Source organism: Chrysemys picta, chromosome 6, assembly GCF_011386835.1.
Source record: "Chrysemys picta bellii isolate R12L10 chromosome 6, ASM1138683v2, whole genome shotgun sequence".
In the NCBI taxonomy this organism is placed as follows: Eukaryota; Metazoa; Chordata; order Testudines; family Emydidae; genus Chrysemys; species Chrysemys picta.
This window is the reverse complement of record NC_088796.1, coordinates 109,581,713-109,602,477: the sequence shown is the minus strand read 5'-3', so window position 1 is coordinate 109,602,477 and position 20,765 is coordinate 109,581,713. Positions and strand designations below refer to the sequence as shown.

Here is a 20,765-nt window from a genome sequence, read left to right as displayed (position 1 = left end):
TACTCTCTACTTTTAAAAACTTTTTTTTAAATACAGCTTTAAAAACTGTAACTATTTTTACAATATTTCACAGAAGCCGCATTGTTACAAATAATGCAGTGTAATATCCAGTACATTTTGAAATCAGTGTTACTACTTCAGTCTAATACTAATACGGAAACATGAATATCACACACTTAAATAACTCTGAAAAATATGAAACTTCAGGTTTATAGATAGGACTTCTGCTTTTCAGGGTTTATCAATTTCATTTTTCAAGGTGTATTTTTTTAGCAATTCTTGAGTTTTATGCAGATGTCCAAAAATCTGGGGTTTTTTGGGGGGGAGGTTCCCTTTGTATATAAAAGTAAAGAGTAATGTGTATTATATACATTACTCATTACAGTAGTATAATGTATATTATATGCCAGGGATTGGCAACTTTTGGCACACGGCCCGTCAGGGAAATCCGCTGGTGGGCCGGGCTGGTTTGTTTACCTGCAGTTCAGCTGATCGCAGCTCCCAGTGGCTGCGGTTCGCTGTTCCAGGCCAATGGGGCTGTGGGAGCAGCATGGGCCGAAGGATGTGCTGGTTGCCACTTCCCGCAGCCCCGATTGGCCTGGAATGGTGAACCGCGGCCAGTGGGAGCTGCGATCGGCCGAACCTGTGGCCGCTGCAGGTAAACAAACTCTCCCAGGCTGCCAGCAGATTTCCCTGACGGGCTGCGTGCCAAAGGTTGCTGATCCCTGTTAAATACATTACTCATTATGTAGTATATACTGTAATAACTAATCTATTCGTAATGTTCCCTAGTGCACTTTAATGAAGCACTGTTTCAAACAGCACTGTCTTAAAGCACACTAGGGAACCTTTAGTATGCATCAGCAAGGTCAACACGGATCAAATAATGTACAACATGTTAATACGCTTTAGAAACCATACCTCCATAGTCCATATTACTGCTCCATGTAGACAAGCCCTTAGACTGATGTAACCATTTCTGGTGTTTATTGGATAAATACCAATTTCATTTCTTTTCTTTTTGTATTGGGGGTGTATTATTGGTGTCTATTGGTTAAAATCGAAAATCAGAAAATTTAATTATAGAATTAACTCAAAAGTTTGAGTGTGTGTGTGAAGATTTGGGGAACCATGTTGTATGTTAAAGTAATTAACTAATTATGTGGATGCCCAATTTTAGCAGTGAATAAAAAAATATGAGAGTCACATTTAGTTTAGTGGTCCACTCAATCTTAAATGAAAATTGAACTAAACTATGTAATGGAGCAATGGAGTAAACACTACACAATTTAATTACTTAATGCAGAGCACTTAATGATAGTTGCATTTCCAGTAACTACATTTTCATGCTTAAGAAACAGATGGGTGAGTTTTCCTCACTTTCTTTCAGCAGTCATTCAGCTGCTGCTGGCGCCCCCAAAATATAAACGTTGTCTTCATGTTGTATGGGGCTGGATAATTTTGCAGAACACAAGATAGTAGCTTGTGAAATCAGCTCCTGAAAGGTTCTTCTGAGCTGGAGTGTTAGGTCTCTTGCTCTCTACTCGTGATCCCAAATCAGAATAAGATAGAGTTTTATATTTTTGAACACCGTTTCTCTTCCTAGCAATCACTGCCCTTTGTTCTTTGTCTCTGAGACACTAAAGAAAATGATCTTTTTGGAGCTCTCACTCACGCCTTCACTGCATCCTGTAGGCTCTTTCAACTCTTACAGACATGTGAACAGTAATCAATGCAGGATCCACTTTTTTAAAAAAAATCACTCTCCTATATCTCATAATGCATATCTGGCAAGAGGATATTGTGCACCCTTCCCTAGTTCTTGTATTGTATGGCCTTACTTGCTTGTATTGAAGATGTCCCAGGGCACATCTGGTCTTTTGTTTTTGATCTCACGTTTCTCTTACAGTTGCTTTTCCCAGGTTATGGACTCGGAATGTTTCAATACTGTGAAGAAATCCCCTCCTTTAAGCTTAAGAAAACAGTAAAATCATTATTTTGTTCTGTGTTGAAGGTTGGTCCAAACATTTTCAAAATTTCCAACATGATGAATTATTTTCTGAATTTTACCAAAAAAGGTAAAAAATTAAAAAAAAAATAGTTAATTTTTTCCAGCTAGTTATTGAGCTGGTTAAAAAATTTCTAAATGCAAAATTTTTGCAAAAAAAAAAATCAGAGTTTTTTGTGAAAATGTTCTCTCTCTTTTTGACCAGCACTAGTTGTAATAGTCTAAAGTTTTGTTGAACTTAACAAGTGTCTTCTCTTGGTCATTAATATCCTCCTAATATTCTTCACCAGTACTCTTTCAATACTCTGCCCATATATTTGCCAGTTCTTTTTATTTTCTCTAAAAAATTGGGGCGGAAGCAAGAGGAGTGGAGCAGGAGACAGAAATTCAATCTCTCTCTTCAAAATCAGTACAGAGGCTGTGTTCTACAATTAATCAGATATTCATTCCAACCTGAAAGATGTAGCAGAAGGAAAAACAGAAAAATCTGGAAACACAAATCTTCATGCATTATCAAAAGGAACGTGAGCACAATTGAGTTTGAGTGTTGTCAGTTACTGATTCTGATATTAATGGAGTTTCTCAGTTTGTTGCATTGATTTCTGGTTTTACTCCACAAAAGTATTTTTTAAGAACAAGAAAATATTAGTTAGGACAACTCTTGCTAAAACCAATTAACTTGACTTAAATTACATCAGAGGGTATACTGGCAAATCTTGATAACCTTATTTGGTTTTTATTCATCCTTAACTTAGACTTCCTGTGAAGACATTAAGGGCCAGATCCAAAGCCTATTTAAGTCAATGGAAGGACTCTTTCTGACTTTACTGGGCTTTGCATCAGGCCCTTAAAAAGAACAATATAAAGTATGGAAGAGTTTAGGAGAATATTTACAAAAAGTCGGCTTAAAACACCTTCCACTGATCTCATTTCTACTTGACCTGTGAAGCCTAATCAATATTTGTGGTACATAGAAGTCAATGGGAGTCTAGTTAAGTAAGTAAGGGCATCAACGTTTGCCTTTACACTGCTACCACAGCTATGAACTAGAATTTAAGCTAAGAAAAGTGAAAGGTCCAATAAACCAGCATTTTGCTAATATAGCAATAAACGTTTCCTGCCCATTGAATTCTGGTTTTATACTTAACACTAATCTCTAATACACCATGTTATCTTGGTAACAGAATAATAATTTTAGTGATAATATCTGCCCCAAAACCACCAGGAAAAAACAAAACAAAAAATCCAGAGAGGCTGCTATCTTTTCTGCCACTAACAGTTGAGTAGGAATCTGAAACATGCTCCACAAAGCCTGCAACCATTACACTTTACCATGTTACCTAAATCTTTTTTGATTAAAATAATGCAGATATTTTTCTACTGCTTTGATGGCAGTTTTAGAGACCCATATTTGTACCCAAACAAACAGGAAAACATGGTTCAGTGCAGAGATTCATTACAGAATTATCAAAACTGCATGCCACTATTCAAATAACCACTTTTAATTCATTCCAGAAATTAAGGTATCAGAATTCATTTAATTCATTCTGGAAATTAAAATATCAGAACTAAATCTTGAGGAGTGGCAAGAACCCACAACTACCCTAGAATTTGATAAGAATTGCAGACGTCTCATTATCTTTGGATTTGGCTCTAAATATGGGCCAACATGTAGTTTTCTTAAGCCAATTGAAGCAATTCCTTAAATACAATGGGGGCAGATCATCCAGTGTAAATTTAAGTAATGTAAGTGTTAAAGTCCATGGTACTATGACAATTTATACCAATTGAGGATCTCCCATAGCTCAAAAATCACCATGGAGGACAACATATTAGCTAACCTGGAAATGCATTTTCCAGTGCCTTGCTACTAGTTAAGATTAATGACTACTTTATAATGTCAGTTAGACTCCTCTATGACCAAGAAAAACCAAACTGTTTTGATTCCAAAAGCTCTGCTTAAGAAAACAAGACCAGGGCTGCATAACACTGACATTTTTATTAGAATTCATTTGTAACAAATGGAACTTGTGTCAGCAAAGAACTGATTTTCATACAGACTTTCTTTCGCCACCAATGTAACGAAGTAAGAAAATAAAAAGCACGCCTTTCATTCTGTAAAACATTTACGCGTACTACTAATTAGAGGTAATTGTATTTTTTTTAACAAGCCATTTTACAAGGTTTTTTTTTTATTATTTTTCAGTCTATGCATCCAAAACGAGAGCAAAGAACACAACTTTTATTATCTTTGTAAAGACACTCCAAGCTTGAATGGCAAAGCCACATAACAGATGGGGATGACGGGATTTGCAGCCTTCTGATATCTGCTGGAGTATCAGGGCACCCCAAACGAAAAAAACAATCAACCAACCAACAAAAAAACAAACAAAACAAAAAAAAGAAAGAAAAAAAGAAAGGAAGGAAGAATAAAAGGGAAAAAAAGCTGTTGCATTTGTTGTTGTTGCAAACTCTCCCCCCCCCCATTTTTACATGTTCTGTGTTATTTACATACACATAAGTGGATTTTCATAAGCAGTTTCTTACAGATGGGTTCAAGTAATAACATTACTGGGTGTAGAATCAATAGGGCAGTGCATAGTACAAAGGTATAGAAAGTGCAGATCTCCCTAGAGGGCCCTCCCTTCCCCCAGCCAGCCTCTGAATTGTCTAACCATGCAATCATTTTTAAAAAAAGAGCTAAAATAAAGTTCTGTACAAATCATTTTTATATATTTTGAGTTTTTTTTTCCATTTTAACTAATTACAAAATTATACATAACTACACATACATAGGTAAATAATAGCACCGTACTGGTTATGCTGATGAAACCAATTCTAAGCTTGGAAGATTATGGTAAATGCAGATAAAGATGCTTCTTCTTTAAATTAACTATAGAATGACTATACATTAGTGTACAGAAAGTGGAATGCACATCAATGATGCTAACAGAGTTATCTTAGAAACAACTCCTGAACAGCAAGTTTACTGGAATATTTGCAGTCTCATTTGTCCTACAATACTTTCCCTCACTATTTATTTCTGATTTTTTCCCTTTTTCTTTAGAATTTGCAAAAGTTTCATGGAGAGAAGCCCCTACCTGTTAACAGCTCTGGTGTGCAACAGCCCTCCCTAGTCTGTGCTTCTAAAATGGTGTGTATATCTGACTCTATTTGGCTAAAAGAACATGACTGCACTACGTAATCTGGCACTTTAATAATTCTTCAAAAGACACAAATCAAAAAGAAGAAGAAGAAAAAAAGAAACATAGTGCACATTCTTCTCTGGTTCTGATATAAGTTATAGAATCTCGTTCTTGAGGTAGCCTTCTATAATACTTTTATTATTATTATATATATATTTATATTTGTTTTTTGTTTCGTTTTGTTTTTTCTACAAAAGTGCTCAAATACAATGCTTGCTAGTGTTTGGTCTTTCATACATTTCTTTCTACTAGTGATGGAAATATGGAAGAAAAAAAAATCCTGGGTGTTACACCAACATAGCTGAACTATACGTATGGTTCTTATCTGACACCTGAAAGAAAGAGTTCCTTTGATTTTTGTGTGCTAACATGGTACAAGGATGACAGAGACCTGGGCCACTGTTAATGGCTTCAGATAGAGTCTCAGAAAATATTTTACATTGTTTAAAGAATTTTTTTCTCTCAAATGGAAATCTAAAGTCATGTTAATGCATACTCTGAGGGCTAAATCCTGCTTGCCTTACCCATACTAACAGTCCCATTGCGACCAATAATTTGACTTCAGTGGGCCTATTGACGTGTACAGTGAGCAGGATTTGGCCCAAAATGAAAGGAATGATGCATGAGTACTGCTAACAACAACTACTTACTACTAGTGCAGTCCTACATCTCTGCAATGGCAATACCGTAATCATCAACACTGTGGTTTATGAGAGCCAATTTTGAAGGAACCTTAAAGTAGTGGGCATGTCTGTTGTTGGAGTTATGAAAGGATAAAGGGCCCTGACTACCCAAGTGTTTTGGGCTTGCATTTATTAACATCCCCTACTCGGTTAAAAACCAGGAATGCGTATTATTCAAAGTGTTTTTGTACATGTGCTAAAAAGATAATGCTTTAATTGAAAAGAGTAACAAAGATATGAATTAACTAATGTAAATACAGACATAACAAAACTTAAAGATATGCTATCAAAATAGGCATCAAATATAAGGCACTCTAAATGTGAAATAAAAATAAAAACCAGCATCTCTAAATAATGCTGTATGCCACAAAATATTTCTAATTTATTAACAGAGCAACATGAGTTTGGCTTTGCCCTGTTACACATCCTAAATGCAAATTTCATAGCACATACTATAGACAATATATGACTGAATACACTTTTTAAACATCTTGATAGCTAGTATATTACAACATTCTCCCCGCCTAAAGGGATATGCACTGACCTTTTCCACATGCACACCTCCTATACTTAATAATATGGTTTGTTATTGCACTATAGTGTTACAAATATTGAACTTCACTGGAAGCCTCAACCACATAATGTGTGTGTGTCTTTGTGTGACTGTGTGTATATAAACAATCTTTTTTTTTTTTTTTTTTTTTGAGTCAGGGTGAGGGTCAAATATCACTGATGTGCATTCCTCATTTCCCTTCTAACCAAAAAGCTATGGACTTTGGAAATGCAGAGATGTTCAAAAAGTACCATATGGGTTGAATGTAGTATTCTGGAAAACTTTCCCACCACTTCAATAAATCCAAGTAATGGAAGAACTGATGCATCTATATATATTTATCTGTGTATCTATCTGTCTGTATATCTGTAGATATATATAGAGATAGATATGGATAGAGAATTACAAACAGAGCAGTGTGTGTGTGTGTGTGTGTTAGTAGCAGCTTTATACTTTGCGCCTCCCTGTTGATTCCGAAAGAAACCAAAAAAGCCCCACTTTGATTAACTGATTAAGAGTATTTCTTTTAAAAACAAAAACAAAATTAAACCAAACTGTAATATCTAAGAAGAATGTGGTACTGTAGATAAATATAGGACTGCACAAAAATGTGCAAATTTTCAAATTATTTAACATTTCTACAGCAAGATATTACAGATAACAGTTCTACAGCTTAAAAAAATCTACAATTCTGAAACAAAAAATGAACAGTTATGCAACTTTTTTTTTTAAATTCACTTCATCAAATGATAAACTCTTGTTAAAAAAAGGAAAAAGTTTACACAGTTAAAAATGAAGCACAGGTCAGCAGTATCTTTACAATACTAAAAAACTAAATCAAAGACTTTCTTTTTAAACAATCCCCCATTTTCCCTAAAGTGTTATTATGAGCATTATGGTGGGAAGGGGTGATGTTGAAGCAAAGAGTCCATTTTGTTTTAAGAAGCCAGGTACCGGCCTTTTAACAAACATCTTGCACTGAATTGCAGTACTCTCAAGATTCATCTTTGCAACAATCATGCAATCCTGAACAAGATGATGGTTCTTTGCAATAATTTCCTCTTCCCTTTAATTTCAACCAAAGTTGAATCCTTGAGGTATCTGTAAATGAGATCCTTCAGACGCCTCACCAGTCAGGATTCTTTTATTATATTTCTGGTTAGGTTATTAAACTGTGAATTCTTGGTCCACCTGGAATAGTTCTTGGGTTGTTTTTGTGTGTGTGTGTGTGTGTGTGTGTGTTTTTAATATTCCCACTAATTGGTCTTTAGCTAGGAGTTAAGAAGTACTTCTCAAGCACACTGTATGGCTCAGAAGAGGCTCTCTGGATCTTAAAGGGCCTGCAGTAAAAATCCAGGATGGGTCAGGGGGTTTTACGTTGCATAGTGATCAAAGCTGCCCAGATATTCCAGTGCGGCTCGATAGCCAAACTGGTATTGATCCTGGAAGAAAAAGAGAGAGAGAGAAAATATAAAAACCTCTTTGTTGTTTTTCATTTAATCAGAGGCTCTGTGAATACACTATATCCCACAGAGGCCACAGCAGTTCAGTGATATCCTCCTGCTGACATCAACAGAATACACTGGTTTGAGTTACAGTAAACAAAGATGAGTTGAGATGCTCTTTGAATGCAATAACATTCTCCTTAGATGGAGCCTGCTTATTTGTGATGCGAATATATATTCATTTACTGAGCGGTTGTTGCTCTGAATGAGTACAAGAGAATTAGCAGAAAGCTTTTTGTCTGAGGGGAGTGCATTAAGATTTACCTTTTGCATTATTTCATACTGTTTGAGACTTGCTAATAAAATGTTCAAATAGCATCTCAGTGAATGTGACTAATATGCTAAAACATCATATTCTGGTCTCAGTCCCTCCCAGCCCAAGTGTGGGGTGCTGCACACATAAACACAAGGTAAAATAGCAGGTCAGGAAGCACAGGGGGATCCAATCCTGCCTTGTTGTATAGTTACCAAATTATTACTGCCCAGCGGCAGGAATTAGGGGCTCAAAAAGTTGTTTCTTTAAGACCTCCAAAATACTGAAGCCGCCTAGGGGACTCGTTCATGTGATGCTACAGTCTTGCAGCCATAAGGATCTGGGTTTCATTTCACTCAGATCACAATTCCATAGCTTCCATTGGACCAGCAGTCCATATCATAACACATCCACTTCAGTTTATCTAATTTGCCAAGATCATTAGTGGCTCCATCCTCATAATCCTGCAAAGTACTTAAGCACATGATTAACTTTATGCATAGGAGTAGCCAAATTGATTTCAACAGGACTAATCATGAGCTGGATGGGGACCAGAGTGCTCTGCATCTTGCAAGATTGAGCCCTAGACTTCTGTTCTGTTCTGGATGAAATTAACACAGTGCATGGAAGATTTCTACTTTCAGTCTGGAGTGGAAGCACATCATCCACGAGTAAGCTAAAGCAGAAAGAGGGAAAGGATATACATTGCACAGCCCAGCATAGTATTTATGTGGACTCCACAAAAGCTTATTTTTCTATATGCTAGATTTGTTGATAGGAACCAATGGGACAGAAAGTAGATATTTTTCATTTTGCTTAAATGTACCTTTTCTACAGCAATAATGGTAATGGAAAATAAATGGAGTTTACTGTTCAATTTTGTCTCAGTGAGTTACTTGGCTAAGTGATAAAACTTTAAAAATGGTCTAATTTCATTTAAAGAGTGTGTGCACGTGCGTAAAACACTAAGAATAGGACTGTCTACTTTTTACTGAACAAGTGTCATTTTCTTAGAGCAAAATGGCAAAGTGCAGGGATCAATATTAAATTTCAAATCATAAACATTTTAATGGTCAGTATCAGCCACCCAAGGCTGTAGAAGGTCCTACAAATGCTTTTCCTCCCCGCTTCTCCCTCTTTTTATGGATCTGATCTGTTGGCTTAGAACTGAGAATCAAAGGCTCCAATTCATGACATTCAGCACGTTTTAACTTAAGTAGTACTTAACTATATGATTAAAGTTAAGCATGTGCTTACGTGTTCTTTATGAATTGGGATGATTCCTGAATCGGGCCAGGAACAGGCTGGCTGGCCGTGCCCAAGACCTCTCCCTCACCAGACTGCAGAACTTTCACTGACAGTGAGATCACTAACTTTATAGTGTCCCAGGGCAAAAAGTTGTAATCTAGGGTTTTTCCCCCCCACAGGGATGTAATGCTTTCATGCCAAACAGTCAAATTTGTGTTTATATGAAGTCTGGACAACCATAAAAACACTATAGCCTCAGTTTTAAGCCACGGGACACATTCTGCCCTCCAAATGAACAGAAGCCAACAGGGTGCACCCACAGGCCAAACTTTGCTCCCTGATTATGAATATAGATTACTAGCGTGAAGGAAAAATTCAAAATGACATGGGCAATGTTTCCATCTCAAGTTTCTTCTAGAAAATAGGGTCACAGAAATATCTTATTCAGTCACCACTAAAATGGACATTTTCCAGGCTGTGGTATTCCCTATCCACAGAATGGGAAATAGCCTAAATGCACTGCATAGGCTACATACATAGCTACAGTACTTAGAAGGGAAAGTAAATTGTATGCAGCATACCCCATAAGGCTTTATGGGGGGTATTTATAAATGTATGTATGATATAACTTGAATATGTTTTGTGCTGCCTGTGCCATGTAACATATCTCCGTAAAGGTTATGGTCTACCATATCTATTCATCCTATTTGTACATATATATCATTTTCTACTTGAGGTTAAGAATATGGGCTGTATGCTTGCTTGGTTTCTAAGTAAGCTTTGGGAGGCATTTGGTTAGCTTCTTTAGGAAGGAATTCACCAGATTAAGTACCTGATCAGGAAACACTTGGGGAACAATGAATCTTGGAATGCTCCAATCCACATAAGAAGTCTTCCTGGAGACATGCAAGATACCATGTGGACAATGGCTTCGGCCTGTAAAGACTGAGTCCTGCAGGGACATGTGACTTTCCCAGGTGACTCCAGAACTCCATCTTAGCAGGGCCGGCTTTAGCAAGAGCGGGGCCCGATTCCTGGGGGCGGGGCTTACTGCAAGCCCCGCCCCCATGAATTGAGCCGCACTCCGGCTGTGTTCGCTGGGCTTGGGTCCGGCCCAGAGCCCCTTGGCGGCCGGAGCCGAGCCGCGCTGCGGGGGCCGGGCCGGGGGGCCAGAGCTGCGCTGCGGGGGCTGGGCCGGGCGGCCGGACCCGAAGCCGCGCTGCGGGGGCCAGGCCGGGCCGGGGGGCCGGACCCGAAGCCGCGCCGCGGGGGCCGGGCCAGGGGTCCGAAGCCACGCCGCGGGGGCCGGGCCGGGCCAGGGGTCCGAAGCCGCGCCACGGGGGCCGCGCCGGGGGGCCAGACCCGAAGCCGCACCGCGGGGGCCAGGCCGGGCCGGGCCGGGGGGCCGGAGCCGAAGCCACGCCGCGGGTTGGGCCGGCGCTCTTGGCCAGAACCGGGGCCGGACTAGGCCGTGCCTCCCCGGAGCCCTTCTCACGCCCCCCCACCACCCCGGGTTATCTGGTGCTGCCTGCCCGCCCCTGCTTCCTTTCAGACTTCCCGCAAACCTCTGATTCGCGGGAAGCAGGGGAGGGGGAGGAGCAGGGGGCGGAGCATTCATGGGAGGGGAGGAGGGGGAAGTGAGCTGGGGGCAGGGTGGAGAGCTGCGGCACGGGGCCCTCTTAGCGCGGGGCCCAATTCAGCTGAATCGGCCTAAAGCCGGCCCTGCATCTTAGAGCTGGACTTTGCATAGGAGGGAGGTCTCCACCCACAAGAGAGAGTCTATTTAAACCCGTGGGAGACCCCTCCATTTTGTCTTGAGCTGGCTAAAGAAGGAGCCTCTCCATCCCCCCAGGATACTTGAAGAGAACTGGAACAAACGACAGTAACTACAGGGGGTGTGAATTATTGCTGGAGCCAGGCTAAAAGGAGATTAGCCTGTAAAAGGGAGCATTCAGGAACTGGTGAGGAACTTATCTGTATTTAGTTTGATTAGACATAGATTTGCGCATTTTATTTTATTTCACTTGGTGACTTACTTTGTTCTGTCTGTTACTACTTGGAACCACTTAAATCCTACTGTCTGTATTTAATAAAATCACTTTTTATTTAGTAATTTACTCAGAGTATGTATTAATACCTGGGGGAGCAAACAACTGTGCATATCTCTCTATCAGTGTTATAGAGGGCAAACAATTTATGAGTTTGCCCTGCATAAGCTTTATGCAGGGTAAAACGCATTTATCTGGGTTTAGACCCCATTGGGAGTTGGGCATCTGAGTGCTAAAGACAAGCGCACTTCTGTGAGCTGTTTTCAGGTAAACTTGCAGCTTTGGGACAAGTGATTCAGACCCTGGGTCTGTGTTGGAGCATACGGGAGTGTCTGGCTCAGCAAGACAGGGTGCTGGAGTCCTGAGCTGGCAGGGAAAACAGAAGCAGGGGTAGTCTTTGCACATTAGGTCGCAGCTCCCAAGGGGGCTTCTGTGATCTAACCCGTCACAACCTCCTATATAAATTCCTGGCTGTGGAAACCTCACTCCCATCACCTGCCATTCCTAACATTGCATACACCCAGCCACCTACCCTGACCCAGTCAATGCATATGCATGTAGTTCTTCTCACCTCTGTCTGTACCATGGCTGGCCGTTGTGTCCTTAACATTTTGACTGTCTGGAAGATATCTACAACACCTTCATATCTCATTCTTTCCAACACGATGCTCAGGGTTATGAATACTCCAGTCCTCCCAACACCTGCACTGTTGCAATAAAAAAGGAGTGTTAATTGACAGTTAAAATGTTGAAAGAATTGGCTGATTATTTAGCTGTGGATATGGTACACCATATGTACATGGTCATCTACATGGAAAAAGGCTCTATAAGCAAAACTTCTGTGTGGAAATTATACACAGTGACAAAGTGACCATTCTCTGGCAAACTCAAATTTGTACTAATGTACTTCCAATGAAAGCTGGATAGTCAGGAAGCATTTTAAGTGATTTTGTTTGTGACCAAGAATGTATAGTGGTCAGTGTGTGGCAGGGGAAAATGAGAGGGTTCACTGGCCTGCCAGTAGTCTAACTGGAAATGAAAAAAGAAATGGAAGCCAGAATTTAGGCTACCTCTCTGTCCTTATCTCAACTTGTTTAGGTCCTGTTACATATGGTATGTGAGATTACTCCCTGTTCTGAGACCCTTGAAATATGCAGGGGTAAGTTAGGGACAGAGCACCAGCCTTATCTTTCAGTTTCTTTGTTTTTATCGTTTAATGGAGAACTTAACATAATTTTTAATATTCTCACACACTGTAATATAAATATGGTTTATGTGAAAAAATATAGCTTGTATTGAAGAGGAATATTACAATGCTTACTCTTCACGTACAACAAATTTGAGAACTGAAACAAAAACGGATGGCTCTTTTAAACAAGTCTGATTGTTTCCAGACCTAGTATTTTTTGACTCCTTATTACTTTAAGATAACTATTTAGAACTTTTTAAACCAGCAAGAGGAGCGAATTAATTCATACTGTTCTGTTCTTGAGAAGCAAGAAAGCATCTGGAGAGTTAGTTAATGAGGAAGACGCTGAATAATACGAAAAATCTCCACATTTTCAGATCCTAATTAAGCAGCAAGTGTAACGCTTGGGTAAAGTCTGCAGAAAATGGATGGATTCATTTACTTTGGGCTGAAGCTGACAAGCATATTTAAACAGTGTGGCATCTTTTCACCAAACGATGTTTAGGATTTCTAAAGAGTAGTAACAATGATATAAGTACAAGTCCACAATACCTCTAGCAGCGTTTAAAGACCTATCTCATACCATCTGTCTCAAGCAAAGTGGTGAGTTCAATTCTCCTATGGCAGTATATAAAAGGGCTAGCCATGTTGTTCATAGGGTCCTCTGTTTAGTAAAAGTCACAGGCAGGGCTGGATTTAGGAACTGCGGGGCCCGATTCGAATACCCTGCGGCGGTCCGGGTCTTCGGCGGCAGGGGGTCCTTCACTCGCTCCGGGTCTTCCGCGGCACTGAAGGACCCCCCGCTGCCGAAATGCTGCGGAAGACCCGGAGCAACTGAAGGACCCCCTGCCACCGAAGTGCCGTCGAAGACCCAGACTGCTGCCGGGTGAGTAAAAAAAAATAAAAAGGCACCTCAGGCACAGGGGCCCGATTCTGGGAAATCGGCCTAAAGCCGGCCCTGGTCACAGGGCCTTTGGCAGAGTTCCATAACCCAGATAGTTCCTCAGGGTTGGGAAGGATGCTTTTCATTAGGGGCATGCAGTAGAGTTTTAACAGCTAGGGAAGGGGCTCGTAAGTGTTTTATCAGCTAGGAGGAGGCAGGGGGAGGAGTTTATCTTTAAAGGGTTGTGTGTGTTAGGATGGGTAAGGTCTTGGAAATCTGCTGAGAGCGGATGCTGACAAAGAAAGGGCCACATAAAATCACAGGATCCTGCGTGGCCACTAAGCTGGCACATACCTACGTCTGGTCCTAGCGTGCACTATTTCTACTGAGCCTTGGATTTCAGGAAAAGTCCTTTGCTGACCTAACTACTTTTTAATTAACTGCCTAATGAGGTTAGAACATTTTAAATAGTAACACATTGATTTGTTTGTAAAATTCCTAGAGAAGGAAAAATCACTCAATGTCAGAGTGGTTTACTGTAATACAGGTAAGTAAACCACAGAACAAATATATAGAAGAGAGAAAAATTACAGGGAACCAGGTAGCAGGAAGTTCAGAGGGTGAGGAATTTCCCTGGTCTCCCCCTTTACAAATAAATCCCTTGAAAACAGGTCAGAATACAGCTCATAAGCATTTTTTATAAGAGGGCCGCGGGGGTGAGACTGAGCTATGTAGCCGTGAAGAGTTTGCAAAGAGGTGGGTTTGAACTGCTCCAATTCATATGCACAAGATCTTGATTCTGAATGATTCTAATAATGACAATTTAGATGTCAGCAATGTTAACTATTTCACTGCTGCTAAGGCATCCAGGAACGAAGAGGTATGATCTTACTGAGCCTGATCCTGTTCCCACTGAAGTCAATGGTGCAACTCCCATTGACTTACAGTGGTGCAGGATCAAAGCCCATAATGATCTTCATAATTTATTGCGAGTGGCATCTCATTTCAACATCATGCGTGGGCAGAGCTTGGAAAGAACTTAAAAGGGGCCACCATTTGTTTTTTCATCTGAGCCCACATAAAGGGCCAAACATTGCCCACCACTCCCCTGGCACATAAATCTCTAAATCAGCTAGGGTGGGACAGGTCTAATCTTGGAGAGTCTGTGCAAGATAATTCATTACCCCCTATGCACCACTGAACTCTGCTCTGCAGTGCCTTTTTTCTTTGCAATATGTAGCGGGTCTTTAGGGACACAGCAAAGGCGGGGTTTAAATGGTCCAGCAGATCCACTAGCTTAAACTTCCTATTTAGGGAAGTGCAGAGGCCCCAGCTGCTACTAACGTCCACCAGGGCAGTTGAGCAATTGTGAATCCAGTCTTAACTAAGGGCTGTTTCTGGATTTGGCAGGGCTAGGATATTTCCCTTTAGTCCTTGTTTATATATTCCCCCTACCAAACCTCTACTTGGCCTTTGCATGGGAGAAGAGGGCATTATTCAGCCCATGGAAAGAAACTTGCACCTGTATTAATTGCCCCCCCCCCATTATATAAACAATACCATTTAAACTATCAAAAATACACTTTACTGTTGCAAAATTAATTTCTAAAATCCTAATGGAATTTATAGAAAGCAATTTATTACGTAAGAGATCAAAGATAAATATATTATCTTTAGCCATCTGCTAGAGACTTTAGAATATTGTAACCAAAGCAAGTTGGCATAAAATAATAATTAACCTCCCCCCCCCCCACACAGGATTATTTCTATGGGCCTGATCCTGAAAGCTGCTGTTATCCTCAACTCACTTATAAAAGGAACTGAGGGTATTCAGCACCAGCTTAGAGGGTAGGTTCTACATTCTGAGCTTTTCGCTGACCAGTCAAAAAACACTGACTTTACTGTGGACATAGTCTCTGAATGCAATGGCTACCATTACACTGGATTGCCTAATGTAGAAACCGTTTTTCTTTGGTCTATTTTGATGATCATACCCAGCCTGCTACTCAAGGACATCTAGCACGTTTACCGGTAATGATCACCATCACCATAATGGCCTCACTGCTAATTACTATTGAAAACACAATCAGGTACATCACTCTATAGTAAGGCATTTCCCACTGTGCGCTGAATGCAGCATAGACCAGGGTTGTTTTTATCCTGTGGCAAAGATCATTTGTAAGGGGAAAAAAATCATGTTTGCTCTTATTTGAGTGGCACCTTTAGTGTCAGAATGGGATTTCACCTCAAAATAGTTCCAACATTACTGAAATATAGGGGATAAAAGGGATTTACATTAGATTGTTTTATTACATTTTTGATAGTTCATCTAGGAAGTCATTCCATTCATCTCTACACTTTCACACCAATTAGCTACCCCCTAAAGTCAACTTTGAAACTTAAAATATCTTTTTAATCAAGAAAAACAATCAATCTGCACTGAGGTTTTTTACTTACCTACAATGAACAGAGATCGGTCCATCCTGACCAAACTGCTCTTTTGTTTTATGAACTTGGCCTATGAAGTCAATAAATCCTTCTCCAGACTTTGGCACTCCTTGTTCTGGCCAGTCAGTGAACTGGAATTGCCTCACTGTTCGGGACTGGCCATCCTTTAATGAAAGACATACACAGTATACCACAAAAGAATGTTCCAGGAGTTGAAAGTCAGTCAGTCAGCAAACCAGAACAGCAATTATGAAAAATGTACTTTGGGAGGGGAAAAAATATGCAAAGAGCAAACATGGCTAAGATCACATTTACTAAGATGCTTCCATTCACAATGCTGATGAGCTTGTGTTTTTCTTCTTGTTTTGCAGTTATTATTCCACATTGACATAAAAGGGCAATTTCATTAACCACGACAATGCTCAAATTACTCTCAGCATTGGCTAGAATATTGTCTGACATTTAGATCCTGGAAAAAGAGAGTTTGAGGACAAGGAAGTTGGGAGCTAGTTAATTGGTGGGATTTTTTTTAATTAAATGCTTGTGAGAAGTTCTGGATTTATAGCCCACAAGATTCAAAGCCTCTCTTTATTTGGGGAAGTTCTATGGCCTGTGTTATACAGGAAGTCATATTAGATTATCAGAATGATCTCCTCTGTCCTTGGAATCTATGAAAACAGGTACAAGATGGCCAGCGGCAGTGCAAGCTTCCCCATGCTACCTGGGCAATATGCTTCAACCTCTGCTTGGCTGGACTATTTCTACAGGCAAGAAGGTAGTTCATTCACATTCAGTCCTTGCCTTCTCTTTTAAGGCTGCCACTAAGAATGCCAGGTTTCAGAGTAGCAGCCGTGTTAGTCTGTATCCGCAAAAAGAACAGGAATACTTGTGGCACCTTAGAAACTAACAAATTTATTTGAGTGTAAGTTTTCGTGGGCTACAGCCCACTTCATCGGATGCATAGAATGGAACATATAGCGAGGAGATATATATATATATACACACATACAGAGAACATGAAAAGGTGGGAGTTGTCCTACCAACTTTAAGAGGCTAATTAATTAAGAGAAAAAAACTTTTGTAGTGATAACCAAGATAGCCCATTACAGACAGTTTGATAAGAGGTGTGAGAATACTTAACATGGGGAAATAGATTCAATGTGTGTAATGGCTCAGCCATTCCCAGTCTCTATTCAAGCCTAAGTTGATAGTGTCTAATTTGCATATTAATTCAAGTTCAGCAGTTTCTCCTTGGAGTCTGTTTTTGAAGCTTTTCTGTTGCAAAATTGCCACTGTTAGGTCTGTTACTGAGTGGCCAGAGAGGTCGAGAATGACGGTTGTGATAGTGTTCTTTTGTGATGTGGCCATCTGTCTATTAGGAGCCAGACTGAGACCACCAACTCATTTCACATACACTAAACATCCACTGACTCACAATGATTATCAGTCGCTAGCAACTTGGACTGGACTTAAACTAATGACCCAATAGATAGAAGATTCCATCTCTCATTACAAATCTACAGGAGCTATCCATGCCTCTGTGGTTACTTTCTTAAATGAAGATTAGCATTATTGCTTATTAAAGTTCCATAATACTGTAGCATTCTTTCTTCTGGAATAAAGCCACAAGTATTGAAGTCAAATGTAGACTTCACTTCATATTTAATGCCTGTTTAACATTTAAATGGCTAGTAAAGTAAGTGCAAAATGCACTGTAACACAATACTAGGGAATATAGTTGTTTTAAACATTCAGATGTTGTGCTTGCTGATTTTGAACACTGTCAATCTGTATAAATTGTGTCTTTTAAAAGGATTGACACAAATTGAGCTATTACTGTTAACCTTCATGCCTTCTGGACACCGTATACTTCCTGAAGGCATCCACTTTTCTGCCATGAAAACAGAAATAACATATGCCATGTCACCATGCCTTTAAGCAGTAACTGCGGCATTATACGAGGAGAGGAAAGAGAAAACTAGCACCAGATGCCATTTCTTCAAAATGGTCTTTTACAGCGTGAAACCAATGGATCATCTAAACAATTATGGGAACCCCCCAAAAAGCAGATTGGAAGGTAGAGGCCAGAGGAGTTTCCCATCAAAATATTTAGCCATGATTGCTCTGACAACTGAAATATAGGTCATTTAAAAAATTTAACAAAACAAAAAGCAATCACTTGTTCCTATTTTTCTGCTGGTACTTTGGGCTTTCTACCTCTCAGGTCTACAAATGTGTGGAAAAAACAGGGAGCTTATACACAGCACTCTCACTAAAATCCAGTGAAGCCTGACTCACCAATCCTTAATGTTCCCCTCAAAAAATCTCGACAATGAGCTCTCTAGTTGAAGAATTTGTTTCATCCAATTTAAATAAATGCATATTTCAAAAACTGCACCTGGTTAGCACAATTTGTGTGGCTTTTTAGAACATTACACCCCTTAAGAAGCCCAACTTAAGCTATTTGCTAATGTTTCTTACTAAAATGTCATTTTCCCAGGATAAAACTCTCTTCTCTTGTAATGGCTTCCCTGGTATCATTCCTCCCTTGAAAGACGCACTACAATGTACCCTCCAAAGCCACTATAAGCGCAGTTCCATAAATCAACTGGCAAGAGGTGCTCTAGCAACAGAATGGCGCTCATTCTCTCGAACAAACAAGCAAACAGAAAACCTCCTATGTGACACTTTGGCAACATCCTAGCTATCAGAGGTGCTGACTTTGTCATTTCCCAGAGGTGCTCAATACCCACTCTGCCCCAGCCCCCACCCTCCATTCCATCCTTTTTCCCAAGGCTCCACCCACCCCCACTACGCCCAGTCCTGCCTCTTCCCATCCCATTCCACCCCTTCCCCCGAGCGTGCCCCGCCCCCCAGCACCTCCTGAATGCTGTTGAACAGCTGATCGCAATGGGCGGGAGGTGCTGCTGATCAGCAGGGCCACCGGTGGGTGCTGAGCATCCGCTATTTTTTCCCTGTGGGTGGTCCAGCCCTGGAGCAGCACCTATGGAGTTGGTGCCTATGCTAGATATCAATTAACGAGGGAGACAGCCGTCCTTTAGTGTTCCTGTGCTTAGGTAGCATCTATTGGACCTACATTATCTTTAAATTTAAGACAAAACTGTGCTCAGGCAGTGGCTGGAAAGTTCACTAATTTCTATTTCTATATTGTGAAACATACTTGTCAGTAAAGGTTTAACTTTAAAGGGGGACAGGAGTCTATAAAACCTGTTCCTATCCTGCTTTAATAGCATTTAACAGAACTTACATGTTATTTAATGATTATACCATAGTTTATAAAGTCACTCTGATGATTTTAGACTAGCACGAAAGTAGATTGGGAATGAATCTATGATCTCTTACATTATCTCTTCTCCATGCTGCTGGCATTATAAATGGTGTGGCTTTTTTTTAGTGAGATATCTCTCCCTATAGCTGTCAAGTTCCAAGTGTAACATTTTATTAAAATGTTTATTTATGTATTTAATAATATTTTTTAAAAAATATTTTAAAAAAACTTTATTTAAAAATATTTGTAACAGTTTACATAGAGTAAAAAGTGCTGTTTTCAGCACATGAACATTCAGATTGCTGTGTTGAGCAAAAGAGGTCCAGGTTTCTTTTAATATGTAACCCTATTGATTGGCTGACCATTTGGACATCTATTTTGCCTCTCACCAGGGCTATTCAACTGCCTTTCAATGAGCTTATAGAGTACAACGCTCTCTTATGGATATCACTAATAGGCTAGTGCTGCATGAAACTGCCCCAAGTTGATGATCCTCATAGTTTACAGAGACAGTGGGTGTAAAGCAGTTAGAAATCATAGATTGGAGCAGTTATGGAGGTTACCTGGCCTTTATGACAGTTCACTGCGTAATAGTGATAACACAGAGCTCCATATCAAATTCTGCTTTGACACCTACAAAAGCAGCATACCAGACTGTTGATGATATTATCAAGTTACAAAAGACATTACACATCAAAAGGAGGAAGAATGGTAACAACAATAAAGTGTCTATTCTGCTCTGGATATGCCAGTGATTTAGTTACATAAATTCCACTATCGTTAGTGTAAATTCGTCATGTAAGCACTCCATACAATGAGAAAATAATAGGTTTGATTTTAGTATGTGCTGAGCACCCACAACTTTCAGTGAAGTCCGAGGGAGCTGCAGGTTCTCATCACCTTTGGATAATCAGACCATATACCTCTCTAAGATTGTCAGTTAGTCATTTAACACAACTGGAACCATTAGGGCAGCGCTGTCTTGAAAACTAGGGAAACATTAACATTAAGGGACTGTGAGGTGGTACAACAGGAGTGGTGAGGCGTACTCACCACAGGTTAAAGTAAGGAACTTTTTAGCAGGTGTGTTAATACTAAGGCCAGGCAAGCTATTTGTGGCATACAAGTTATTGGATGACTTTTGCCCTTTTATCAATGTGCAAACTATCCACTATGGTTTTACAAACAATGTGTTTGTTAACTTGAAACTCTTTGATGAATACCATGTGAATGCATTTTATTCTAGGGATTGTTTGCAAATGATCCTTTTCAGCTACATCTTTGACTCTTTGCTACTCAATCTCTGTAATGTGTGACTGGTTACCCATGTCACCTGCATATATTCCAATTTAGGAGGAACAGAATGATTTTACTAACTATCTACAAAGGAGGTCACCAAGGTGGTATTGAAATTGGCTTTCATGACTGTATGATTATCTTTGTTTACAAGTG

At 39.9% G+C, this 20,765-nt stretch overlaps 1 protein-coding gene across 43 annotated transcripts in view; it reads right to left on the bottom strand.

Annotated features, from left to right (window-relative positions):
* Nucleotides 1-3,988: 3,988 nt before the first annotated feature.
* Nucleotides 3,989-20,765, bottom strand: part of PTPRD (protein tyrosine phosphatase receptor type D) — a 1,673,772-nt gene continuing 1,656,995 nt past the window's right edge. For all 43 annotated transcript variants that reach the window (XM_065549568.1, XM_065549595.1, XM_065549566.1 and 40 more), the window contains 3 exons: nucleotides 16,034-16,188; nucleotides 12,076-12,211; nucleotides 3,989-7,892 (listed from right to left, as the gene is read on the bottom strand). In XM_065549568.1, the coding sequence (XP_065405640.1) occupies nucleotides 7,824-7,892; nucleotides 12,076-12,211; nucleotides 16,034-16,188 (360 nt within the window). In that variant the 3' untranslated portion in view covers nucleotides 3,989-7,823. The remainder of the gene's footprint in view (nucleotides 7,893-12,075; nucleotides 12,212-16,033; nucleotides 16,189-20,765) is intronic.